Source organism: Rhinopithecus bieti, unplaced genomic scaffold (genome assembly GCF_001698545.2).
Source record: "Rhinopithecus bieti isolate Rb0 unplaced genomic scaffold, ASM169854v2 scaffold_53422, whole genome shotgun sequence".
NCBI lineage: Eukaryota > Metazoa > Chordata > Mammalia > Primates > Cercopithecidae > Rhinopithecus > Rhinopithecus bieti.
This window is the reverse complement of record NW_016821178.1, coordinates 594,118-606,235: the sequence shown is the minus strand read 5'-3', so window position 1 is coordinate 606,235 and position 12,118 is coordinate 594,118. Positions and strand designations below refer to the sequence as shown.

The window sequence follows — 12,118 nt, the reverse complement described above, 5'->3', positions numbered from 1 at the left end:
CTATAAATGGGGATCATAGTTCCTACCTTCAAATGCTGTGGTGATCAAATGCGATAACTATTCAAGAGTTTAGCACAAATGCTGGCATGTAGTAAGCATTCAGTAAGTGTTACAACATATATTGATTTTTATGGTACTATTTCTATAGGATTGTTAACCATTTAGAACAGTACTTTATAAATTGTGAACAACCAGAGGAGGAAAGAAAGTAGGGGGTTTATTTTTAGAAATACTACTTATGTAAGTAATTAAAACATTTAGTGGACTTGATCCAATTTTATTTTAACCTTTTCAATGTGAAATGAAACTTGGGTTATTATAGATAGCTATGTGCTCTGAGTCAGTTTCTTTGAAGATATTTAAACAATTGGACTCAACTTTGAGTGTGTATTTATCATGGCATTTTCATCAGACTCATACCACTCCAGATCATTGATTGATACAATTCTTTTTATTTTTTTCTTTAAAGATGCTGTCACAATGGGCTCTGTTTTTGGCCGAAGTACTGCACTGAACATGCAGTCATCTCAGCTCAACACCCCTCAAGATGCTTCTTGTACACACATCTTGGTGTTCCCAACATCATCAACCATCCAGGTGGCTCCAGCCAACTACCCCAATGAAGATGGGTTTAGCCCCAACAATGGTGAGTAGAAGACCTGTATGGATAGTGCTCACCTTCGTGCAGGGCAGAGCTGGAGTGTGGAATCACTGGGCTGCCACATGGCTTTTCTGTGTTGTAATAAACAACCCAGGAACTATAAAGAGGGAATAGATGGTTTGAGAATCTTTTTGGTCTTAAAGCTTTAATTTATCTGCACAATTACCAAGACCAAATAAATATTTTCCTCTTTTGGGCAATTGACTTTCTTCTGTTTTTCATTAAAGGCAAAAAATAATATCTGTGTGGCAGTGTTCTGTACTTGGGTGCCACTCTTTCAATAAATATTTGAAGATGTGATTTGAAATGTTTGAAGTACTAAGCAATAGGAAGAGAGCACCTTCCTTTAGCTAGTTGATGGGAATCTAATTTGCTATAGAGAAACTCCTTATTTGATTATTCTTAATGGAAATTTTTGAGTTTCTGTTAAGGCATCTGTTTTAAAAAATGGTCATTTAGAAACTAAGATGCTCAATACTATGTATCCATTTGCATTGTTTTTGAAGAAATTGTAACACCTACCAGTGTTTACTTATGGTAAATGGGATGGGGAAAAGGATACCAAATTTTATGTCTGGTATGATTACAATGGAATAACAAATATATGAGAAAATAAAAGAATCATAGAAAAAAATAGTCATGGTGATTGGGTTCTAGGTGATGGTTTTCACTTTTTATATTTTTCTTTACAAATATTCTGCTGTGGATGTCCCTTACTTTTATAGTGTCGGGGAGGATTTCTTAATGAAAGCATTGAGCCAGGCGCGCCCCATGCCTGTAATCCTAGCACTTTGGGAGGCCGAGGCAGGCGGATCACTTGAGGTCAGGAGTTTAAGACTAGCCTGGCCAACATGGTGAAACCCCATCTCTATGAAAAATACAAAAATTAGCCAGAAATCACTTGAACCCAGGAGGCAGAGGTTGCAGTGAGCTGAGATCGTGCCACTGCACTCCAGCCTGGGCAAAAGAGTGAGACTCCATCTCAAAAAAAAAAAAAAAAAAAAAAAAAAAAGAAAGAAAAAAGAGAGAAAACATCGTGCTTTGATTTGCTTTTGGAATAGGTCTCCATTTTCAGGGCAAGTTCACACCCATTAACATGCATTCATTCAGCCTTTGGTGTTTTAGATGCTAATTGGATACATTGATGGAGTCTACTGTGTTTTTGAATGGTGTCAACTTTAATGATTAAATTGCTGCTTTAGCTCTTTAGCCATGTTTTTATGTGCCTTTGGCGGCTATGCAGAGTGTAGGTTTTTATGTTACATTCTTGATTGCATTCTGTTAATACTTTACAGAAGGAGATCATTGGAGAGAGCACAAAGCGAGAGAATAATTTGTAATAGCTTGCCCTCAGTAGGTCCTCCTGCATCTCAGTTCTTAACTGTGTGTGTCCAGAATAGCCATATGCCAAGAAAACATGACATAGGTTCAGTTGGATTATTATGATAATTGATATGGACTATCTTTTTAATTTTTGTGTTTTTTTTTCCCCCTCTTCCCTCTAGATGATATGTTTGTTGACCTTCCATTCCCAGATGATATGGACAATGATATTGGCATATTAATGACTGGGAACCTCCATTCCTCTCCCAACTCCTCCCCAGTACCCTCCCCAGGCTCTCCTTCTGGAATTGGTGTGGGCTCTCACTTCCAGCATAGTCGGGTAAGGATGATTTGGAGTACATTGTTTAAGACAACCACAGCCTTCAGGAAGATAATTCGCTTGACATCCGATCATCTTGTTCCTACACGCACAGTTCTTGATGGTCTGGGTCCTTGGTACAAGTGAAATAAGTGTAGGAAACTGACTGTAGTTCCATTTTGAATACAAGGCAGGAATTTGAAGTAAATGTGTTATCATTTCTGATGAATAAGTTTTATCAGAAGACTAGTCCTGTTACAGATGCAAGGGTTTTTATGCATTGTTTTCTTAGCAAAAATTAGTTCTAGTTGCTTGCTGCTTCCCAGTTGTTTTTTTTCAATGTTATTTTTTGCCAAAATAGTGGCTTTTAAGAGATCAGTACAACAACCGTACTTATTCAACAGTAATTGTGCTGATTGAAGAACAAGTTGTTGGTGATGGCTTGTTCTGAAAGGAGCCTGCCATGCTCTTTGCGTGTCCTGGCTTAGTCATTTTGCAGCCGCCTTCTTTCTAGCTGACCCACAGGAATGGCAAGAGCCGCCAGGAGATTGATTTTACAGATATGTCCAGGTTAATGCCAGAGTATTAAGGAAAAAACCAGAGCTTACAACTGTTTCATCTTTAAATATCTCAGGGATATTGGAGGTGAATGAACAGAAGATTTAAGAGTTAGAGGGTTCTGCCACAGCTTGTGGTAACTTTGCTTCAGTTAGATGATTCCTGCTGCATCACTGTATTGTACTGTTTATTTAAAATACTACGAGATTGAGGGGTTACGACTTAGAAAAAAATAGCTGTGTCTGGTATCGTAGACTGAACAAGCATAAGCAACCCTGCTCACACTCATTTATTTAGACACAAAGATGGACATAAAGGACTAAAGTTTTCATTGGGGGGACTTTTATTCCCAGCACTGAATTTATTAGACGATGGAGAAAAAGAAGGTTTCTAACTTAGATTAGTCACAGAGCAGGTGAGACCAGAGGAGGGCATCTCAGACTGTTCCCATGTTATACCTGCCCCTGTTACCCTCTTCTGGAAGGAAGGGGTTTTAAGTGTCTTTGTTTCCTTTGCAGTTACTTACTAGTTAATGACAATTTGTTCATGGGAAATGGTTGTGATAGGAACAAAAACCACAAATTTTACCTTGTCTATTTTTTAAAAGTTAGGTTTAATTTGAATTCTGTAGGCAAATAGCATAGTGGCTAGGAATGCATGCCCCAGAGTCTGTTAAAGACAACTCTGAATTGCAGGTTTGGGCCTGCGGGCATTATGACCTTGGACAACCTAACTTCACCTCTTTTAGCCTGAGTTACCTTATCTGTGAAGTGGAATAATAGCAACTACCTCCCAGTACCTGTTTTTGTAATTCAGTTTATGCATTAACAAAGAATTGGTCATTAAAGTGTAATGTTAGTTGTGTAAGAAACAGAGGTATGCTGTATTTCTCCCTTTTTTTGGAGCCTTAAGCACTAAAGTCTTTAATTCAGTGTCATGATATAGACAGTGCTGTTCTGAAGCTAGCCAGGTGGCCTTTTTCAATCCTGAGCACCTGCAGCCAGGTGACCTCCAAGAGGCTTTAAGCATTTCCTTTTTCTGAAGCATTAAACATTCTTTGATAGCCAGTTAAGACCTTATAGCAGGGAAAAGAATGCCTTCAAAGTGGCAGTAAATTTTTTGTTTTTTAACCAACTCAGAATTGATACAGTTTGATGTAGTAGCTGCAGATTATTTTTTCCTTCTGAACAGAAGGGCTTTTTTTTTTTTTTTTTTTTTTTGAGATGGAGTCTCACTCTGTTGCTCAAGCTAGAGTGCAGTGGCATGATCTTGGCTCACTGAAACCTCCACCTCCTGGGTTCAAGGGATTCTCCTGCCTCAGCCTCCTGAGTAGCTGAGATTACAGGCGTGCACTACTATGCCTGGCTAATTTTTGTATTTTTAGTAGAGTTGGGGTTTCACCATGTTCACCAGGCAGGTCTCGAAATTCTGACCTCAAGTGATCTGCCCGCCCTCAGCCTCCCAAAGTGCTGGGATTACAGGTGCGAGCCACCACACCCAGCCTAAACAGAGACTTTTAAAAACAAATGGGTTACTTATTGCTTGCATGAAAGGTAGATTTTCAATTGTTGAAGCTAGCTAAAATAATTACAGATAAGAAAAATGTCAGTTGCAGCAAAACATAGTGAGCCTCTTCCAGGAGTCACTTATTAAGGGGAATGCTGCAAATGAAAACATGGCTTCTCTGTGAGCAGATCTTGTACTACCGGCAGCTCAGGAACGTTTTTGCTGTGCACGTACTGGTGTCACATTGTCTTGGTCAAGCTGGTGAGCTCGTGTGTCTTTGGTTGGTTGCTGGTGAAAGAGCACCTGCGTGTGGTAGAAACTTCTGCTGTCAGAGATTGTAATCTTTCCATTTTAGTTTGTTACATCATGATGCCATGGAATTGATCTTCCACCCCATAGAAAAGAAACCCAAGCAAATCTGTACTTAGTTGACTGAGGCTGTCAGCTTTGCTGGTATCTTCTCTATGTGTGCAGCAAAGACAATGCCGGCCCTGCTTTCCTTTCTCAGCCACCTGTGGCTTTCTGTGAGATGCTGCCACAAAGGGGATCACTCACTGCAGTGTGCAGAGTGAACTGACGAAAGTTTGTTTTTCAAGGTTTAAGGTAAATGTTGATCATGCTTTTGGGATTTTTGTTTTTCAGAGCCAGGGTGAGCGTCTTCTTTCTAGAGAAGCACCAGAGGAGCTAAAGCAGCAGCCCCTGGCCCTTGGGTATTTTGTATCAACTGCCAAAGCTGAGAATCTTCCCCAGTGGTTTTGGTCATCGTGTCCCCAGGCTCAAAACCAGTGCCCTCTCTTCTTAAAGGTTGGTTTGGTATCATATTAGAAGTTTGCAAGGAATGAGTGATTTATGCTTAAATTTAATTTTGGTTAGAAATTTCAGTTTTAGGCATCATAATCTTATTCTGTTCCTTTTTTCTCTTGTATCTACTTACACTCTGAGGAAATTTTACAGTTGTAGGTGGAGAGTAGAATTTAGGAGGACCCAAAACCATGTCACAAAGAAATGAATCACAGTAGCCCAAGGAGGAGACAGTGGGGCCCAGAGGGCAAATCTAGGGTGGATGCATGGGGTTCAGTGTAATGGTCTTTCTCCAAGTCTATATTGCATCACTATCAATAAAGTTAAGCCTGTGGCGAAGGTATAGTAACCAGCTGTCCTCTCTCTCCCCTGCCATGGACTCCTCGCATTCTTCATTAGAGAAGGGTAAGAGTCAGCTAAAAACATCGCACATTTGCACTTCCTCCTTCCTTTTATATTTCTTGGAAGCTTTTAATCCCAATTTTAAAGGTTCAAAACAAAAGATCCCCTATTTGCAGTTTGTGTTAAAAACAATAATACCTAGAATGAAATCCATTTCTTGCCCACAGATTGGCAAAAATACAAAGATTTGGCAACACACTGTGTTGCCACAGATGTGGGGAGCAGGCCCTGGTGTTGGTGGGATTGCTGAATAATACAGCCCTGCACACTACCCTTTTAGGGCAGCATTCCCACCTCTAAGGAAGAGCCCAAAAGTTCTTTGCCAAAACAGAAAATGACACATGTCCAAGACTAGAAAGAACCTAAGTGTCATCAGTGATGGACTGATTGAATCAACTGTGGCACATCCAGACAGTGAAATATTAATCATTTACAACAAAATGGAGAATATTTCTGTGTAATCATTCTGTGGAGTAGAAAGTACCATGGAGTAATCTATAAGATACGCGTATTCACACACATATACACACACACAGCTGACTATATTTTCAAAAGAAATGATGGAAATCAAACCAAAACTTAGTGAAGCAATGTTCTTTTCCTAATGACTTTAACATACTATTATAAAATCAAAGAAGGTTTATAAAAATGCATGTGTTCTGTATTTTGAATTAGAATTATCAGTATGAGCGTAGATTTATTTTTCCTCTCTAAAAAAGTATACACATTTTCTTAGCTCTGTCTGCTGAAAAAGCTTAGCAGCAATAAACACCTCTATTGCCACAATTGTGGTTCCTACACACCGTTGTCACTTAAAGGTACTATGGTTCTTTGAAGAGATGACTGATTCCAGGTATGAAGCAGGAAATGTTCCCAATGAACCTAGGGCATCTTGCCACACCTAAAAGCAAGAAAGTTACCAAAGCTCATGATGGTCCATCAGGGCCTCAGGAGCCATCTTAGAGGGCAGCTTGATTGTCTAGGGCTAGGATGGGACCATATGATCATTAAAACAAATGATGACAGTGATAAAATGAAACAAATCCTTGGTTCATAATTGTGTTGGAAAACAAAAAATCAGTCATTTTTAACTGCTAGAGCATCAACTCAGTCTGAAAATACAAAAATAAAGAGAAAGCATTTATATATTGCCTCTCGTTTACATATAAAGTAATACCAAAACCATTGGGTGAAAACTTGATGAGGAACTTTATGATGGGTGTAATATGCTGGTACCACCTGAACCCAGTGATGAATCATGTTACTTCAGGTGGGACAGTAGACATTTCGTGCCTTTAATCATTTGTCACGTACAGATTATGTTGGCTCAAGATTTTAGTAAACCAAATATAAAAGACATTTTTGAGAGAATAAGGGAGCATTATCTTATTATCCTGCAGATGGGGTGATTGGGGTGATAATATTAAGGAATCATTGTGAATTTTTATTGTGTGATAATTACTGTTATGTTTAAAGGTCCTTATGTGAGATATCTCTGACTTTTTACAAGCAAAATGATACAATATTTGTTTTATGAGTTTTTTGTTTGTTTGTTTGTTTTTGTTTTTGTTTGTTTGTATGTTTTTTTGGAGACAGAGTCTTGCTCTGTTGCCCAGGCTGGAGTGCAGTGGTGCAATCACAACTCACTGCATCCTCATCCTCCCAGGCTCAAGCAATCTTCCAGCTTCAACCTTCTGAGTAGCTGGGACTACAGGCACAAACCACCATGCCCAGCTATTTTTTTTTTAATGTTTTGTAGAGATGGTAATATTTGTGTTTTGTTTAAAATAATTCAGAAAAACGAAAACAGAAAAGTGGTGAATACTGATAATTGTTGCATCTTGGTGATATAAATTCATGGGACCTTATTATATGTTAGAGTATTTTTGTGTGTGCTAGACTATTTCCATTGAAGAAACAAAATACAGTAGACCAAAAAAGCCCAAAAAGTATGCCTTCCCCCCCCCCCCCAACCCTAGGATGAGAAGTTACTTGGGATTACCTTGGGGGTTACTGGGCAGGTTAAAATTTATAAACTCATAGAAACTCTGACTTCTAGGGACTTTTGGGAGCATCTGCTTCTGGCAGACATGGCCTCCCTCACTTCTGCACTGTGATTGTCTAGACCAGAGAGGTAACTCCCTTTGTTTTTTCACCAGGCTTCGCTGCATCACCACATTTCAGTAGCACAGACAGACGAACTTCTGCCTGCCAGGAATTCTCAGCGGGTTCCACACCCTCTTGACTCCAAAACTACGTCTGATGTTTTAAGGTAGATACCAACCTAGGCATCATAGCAGTGCAGTTTGAAATGATATTCCTTTACTGTTGTCTTTCCAAGGTGTTTTAATCTAAGTGTGGTATTCATGGAAAAGAAGCTGCCATTTGTGCATTGAAACAGTATCTGATGAGTCAGTGAGAGCTGCAGTCCCCCATGGCTGCATGGGACAGGCAGTGTAACACATTGGATTCAGTTAGGCAGTGATAGGCATTTATAATTGCTTTTGTTTCCCGTTCAGAGCAAGCACTTCATGGTGATGAAGAGAGGTCAGATCTCGGGGGTGGATAGTTAGAAGACAGTGTCTGGAACTTTTAAAGCACCTCACATTGAAAATACTTTTTATGCTTCCTGAGATAGATTATGTGTTTTTTTTTTTTTTTGAGATGGAGTCTCGCTCTGTCACCCAGGCTGGAGTGCAGTGGCGCGATCTCAGCTCACTGCAAGCTCTGCCTCCCGGGTTTACGCCGTTCTCCTGCCTCAGCCTCCCAAGTAGCTGGGACTACAGGCGCCCACCACCACACCCAGCTTTTTTTTGTATTTTTAGTAGAGACGGGGTTTCACCGTGTTAGCCAGGATGGTCTCGATCTCCTGACCTCATGATCCACCCGCCTCAGCCTCCCAAAGTGCTGGGATTACAGGCGTGAGCCACCGATTATGTTTTTTTTAAAAAATGAACTAGAACATAAATGACATAGTAGGGAAATGCATCCCAGAAATGGGTATTAATCAAACCACAGACATTCTTCATCTACCTTGAGAAAAGATACAGGCCTTTTCTAATGTTTTATAACTCTTAAATGGTTAGGAAATGATAGGAAACTGTACATTATAGATTAATGTATGATTATAGTTATGGATAAAAATAACCTGATCAACATAAATTTGGCTTCCAGGCCCCCTAGAACAAGGGTCCCCAACCCCCGTCCATGCCTTGTTAGGAACCAGGCCACACAGCGTGCAGTAAGTGGCAGGTGAGCGAGCATTACAACCTGTGCTCTGCCTCCTGTCAGGCAACGGCATTAGATTCTCATAGGGGCACAAACCCTATTGTGAACCGCACATGCAAAGGATCTAGGTTGTGCACTCCTTATGAGACTCTTAATGCCTGATGATTTAAGGTGGAACAGTTTCATCCTGAAACTATTCCCCACCACGTGGAAAAATTGTCTTCCACAAAACCGGTCCCTGGTGCCAAAAAAGGTTGGAGACTGCTGCCCTAGAGGAACACTGTCCAATAGAAATATAATGTGAACCTCAAATCTAATTAAAATTTTTCTACTAGCCACATTAAAATAGTAAAAAGAAACTGATGAATTTTAGTAATATATTTTATTTAACTCAATATATTCAAAGTGTTATTTCAACATGTACCAATATAAAAATATTCATGAAATGTTTACATACTTTTCTTTTTTTCTTTTTCTTTGTTTTGGAGACAGAGTCCTGCTCTGTCACCCAGGCTAGAGTGCAGTGGCATGATCTCACTGCAACTTCCACCTACAGGCTCAAGCGATTCTCCTGCTTCAGCCTCCCAAGTAGCTGGGATTACAGGCATGCACCCCCACGCCTGACTACTTTTTATATTTTTAATAGAGATGGGGTTTCACCATGTTGGCCACCTGGTCTTGAACTCCTGACCTCGGGTGATACACTGACCTCGGCCTCCCAAAGTTGCTGGGATTACAGGCGTGAGCCACTGCCCCTGGCCTCTAAGTGTTTGGGCTCCATTACCTACTTTTACCTGCAGTCCACGCAAGTTCTGACTGGCCTCACTGGCAGAGCTCGGTGGCCATGTGTGGCTGGTGGCTACTGTACTGGATAGTCCATGTCTAGAAGGAAGGAGGAACGTGAGACAAGGATGAGGGAAAGAGCCTGGGGCAAGTTAAAGGATGCCTCTGAGACCTCCTTCCTGCTAAGATCTGGAATGTGTTAGAATCTGAGAACCAGCCTTCCCCTCTTGAGGCTCATGCCCCTGCTCTGTGTGTTCTCTTTGGCAGGTTTGTTTTGGAGCAGTACAACGCTCTGTCCTGGCTCACGTGCAATCCGGCCACCCAGGACCGTACTTCCTGCCTTCCCGTCCACTTTGTGGTGCTCACTCAGTTGTACAATGCCATCATGAATATACTTTAATTGGAAAAGCACTTGTTCTCTCTGGCTCAGTTCCTTCTCCCTGCAACCTCAGTCCAAGGAACCTGCTACACTCTGCAAATAACCCACATCCTTTTCTTCAGACCACTCTCCACAGTCCTGCACTGTGATTCCTTCTCAGCAGGCACATGTCAATTCTGCAGTGTTCATTACAGAGTGACTCCTTGACACTTCTCTCATGGACCTGGAAACTTCCATAAGCGGTGACTTTCAGCCAGTGCGGTGGTGTATGTAGCCCCCAACCACTGGTCCCAGGAAGGTGGTGGTTGTTGGTGGCTTTTCAGCGGGAAACAGAAGAGACAGTGTCCTTTTGCACAAGAGTCTGTGTTTTCAGCCTCTGTATACAATTGAGGGCAGTCTAGCCCTTTGGATGAAATCCTCTAGTTACTGGTGTGTGGCCTGTGGGTTACCTGAACTCCATAATCTGGGACTTTTTAAAAATAAGAACCAGCTCAAGTATATGGTTTCATACTGGGGTTCCTGTCTCCCTAGTGCTCCCATCCAGATTAGCATGAGTGCTTTGGTTGACTTCACACCTGTGTGTGGATGCAGAAGGTCTGGAGACAGCTTCATTTTGTTTATTTATTTTAATTTGTTTTGTCATATCATTTTTGTGACTTTGTTTTTTTAATTCACAAGGACCAGGTACAGTAGCTGAAACCCAATTCAGATCCACCATAGGATTCTTTGACTACATACCTCTGTCCTAGAAGCCGGAAAAGGAGTAAAAACACATTGGGGAGATCATGCCTAGAAGTAATATATTCAAAACCACCCAGCAGTAGGTTTTGTTAACAACAAACTGAGTTTTAAAAGTTCTGCCATGTTAAGTGGCCAGCATTTCATGAAGGATAACATTTTTATACAGAAGGCAGTCAAGCTCAACTCAGAGCCATGGAGGCAAGTACCTTAATTAGTTTTATATAGTCACAACGGAAATATATTTTCTAGTGAATTCTTAACGAAAGCCAGGTCTCTCCTCTCATTAGATCAAAAGGGACTTATGTACATACAACAATTGAAAGTGTTTGCTCATGAAATCAGTTATAAATATGGTGAATTTTTTCTGGACCATAGGAATATTATTTCAAAGAAATATTACAACTTAACCATTAAATTAGTACTTGAAGTTGAGCCTTTGTGGTGGGACTTTTAAAAAAAATGCCTTTTAAAGCATTAATGGCGAATTGCAGTATTTTATGACTCCTCATTCCCGGCCCAGAGGGTTGTCTTTGAAACCCTGTTTCTAACCCTTGTGTTGTGCGTTTCTGTCTGAGGGCAGTGGGTGTGTACTGGCCTCCCGGGAGCCACTGTGACCAGGCCTTTGAGCTCTTGTCATCTGTGGAGAGAATCATGCAAATTTTAAAAGTTCTTCCAAGAGACTTCCATGTCCTGGTTATTAACAAAAAAGGAAAAATGTAATAATTGATATGATTTTGTAAAAGTATTTTTCTTGAAATTTAAAGTTTAAAACATTATATTAAAAAAAAAATTGTGTGGTGGGAATGTGAAAGCAGAGAAATAACTTGTAAATGGATAATTTTCTTCTCTGTACCACCAATTGAGGGGGGGTTGACTTTCGCAATGTATAGGAGAAAAAATCTGATATATCAAACCATTTGTATCTAATGTGTACAGTGTAAAATTGACTTTAAAAATATTGCAGTGCTATTTTTTCTTAATCAGAAAGGAAAATTCTCAAGGCCTTTTGAAGAGCATAAGAAGATGAAGATTGTAAACTTGTATAAAATTATCTTGGTGAGAAGACAAATTGTAAAGTAGATATTTGTAATCTTTTACCACTTTGGGGTTGCTTTTTTCCCGGAATTCATCAGAACTTTGAATTTTTTTTTAAATGGGCTGTTTTTAATGCAGGGGCTTTTCTTCCCTAGAAACCCAATTCTAAGCAGAAAAAGAAAAAAAACATAAAAAATAAAAAAACCCGTACAAAAAACTTAAAAAAAAAATGGCAGCAAAGGGTAGTTTTCATCTGGTGTCTTTTATTTAAGTTTTTTAAGTTAAGAAAAGCTGGTGACATATTTATACGTTTTTGTGCAAAAATAAATGAATGGCAATAGATTTTAAAAAATCTTATTATGTACTTCTGTGTGAAAAAGTC

At 39.9% G+C, this 12,118-nt stretch overlaps 1 protein-coding gene across 2 annotated transcripts in view; it reads left to right on the top strand.

The window, feature by feature from the left end:
- Positions 1–11,908, top strand: part of LOC108520751 (mediator of RNA polymerase II transcription subunit 13-like) — a 64,030-nt gene extending 52,122 nt beyond the window's left edge. Inside the window, exons 23-27 of one of the 2 annotated variants that reach the window (XM_017860251.1) lie at positions 470–646; positions 2,167–2,324; positions 5,010–5,171; positions 7,730–7,842; positions 9,849–11,908. In XM_017860251.1, the coding sequence (XP_017715740.1) occupies positions 470–646; positions 2,167–2,324; positions 5,010–5,171; positions 7,730–7,842; positions 9,849–9,981 (743 nt within the window). In that variant the 3' untranslated portion in view covers positions 9,982–11,908. The remainder of the gene's footprint in view (positions 1–469; positions 647–2,166; positions 2,325–5,009; positions 5,172–7,729; positions 7,843–9,848) is intronic. The other variant, XM_017860252.1, reaches the window with a different exon arrangement.
- The last annotated feature ends 210 nt before the right edge of the window (positions 11,909–12,118 follow it).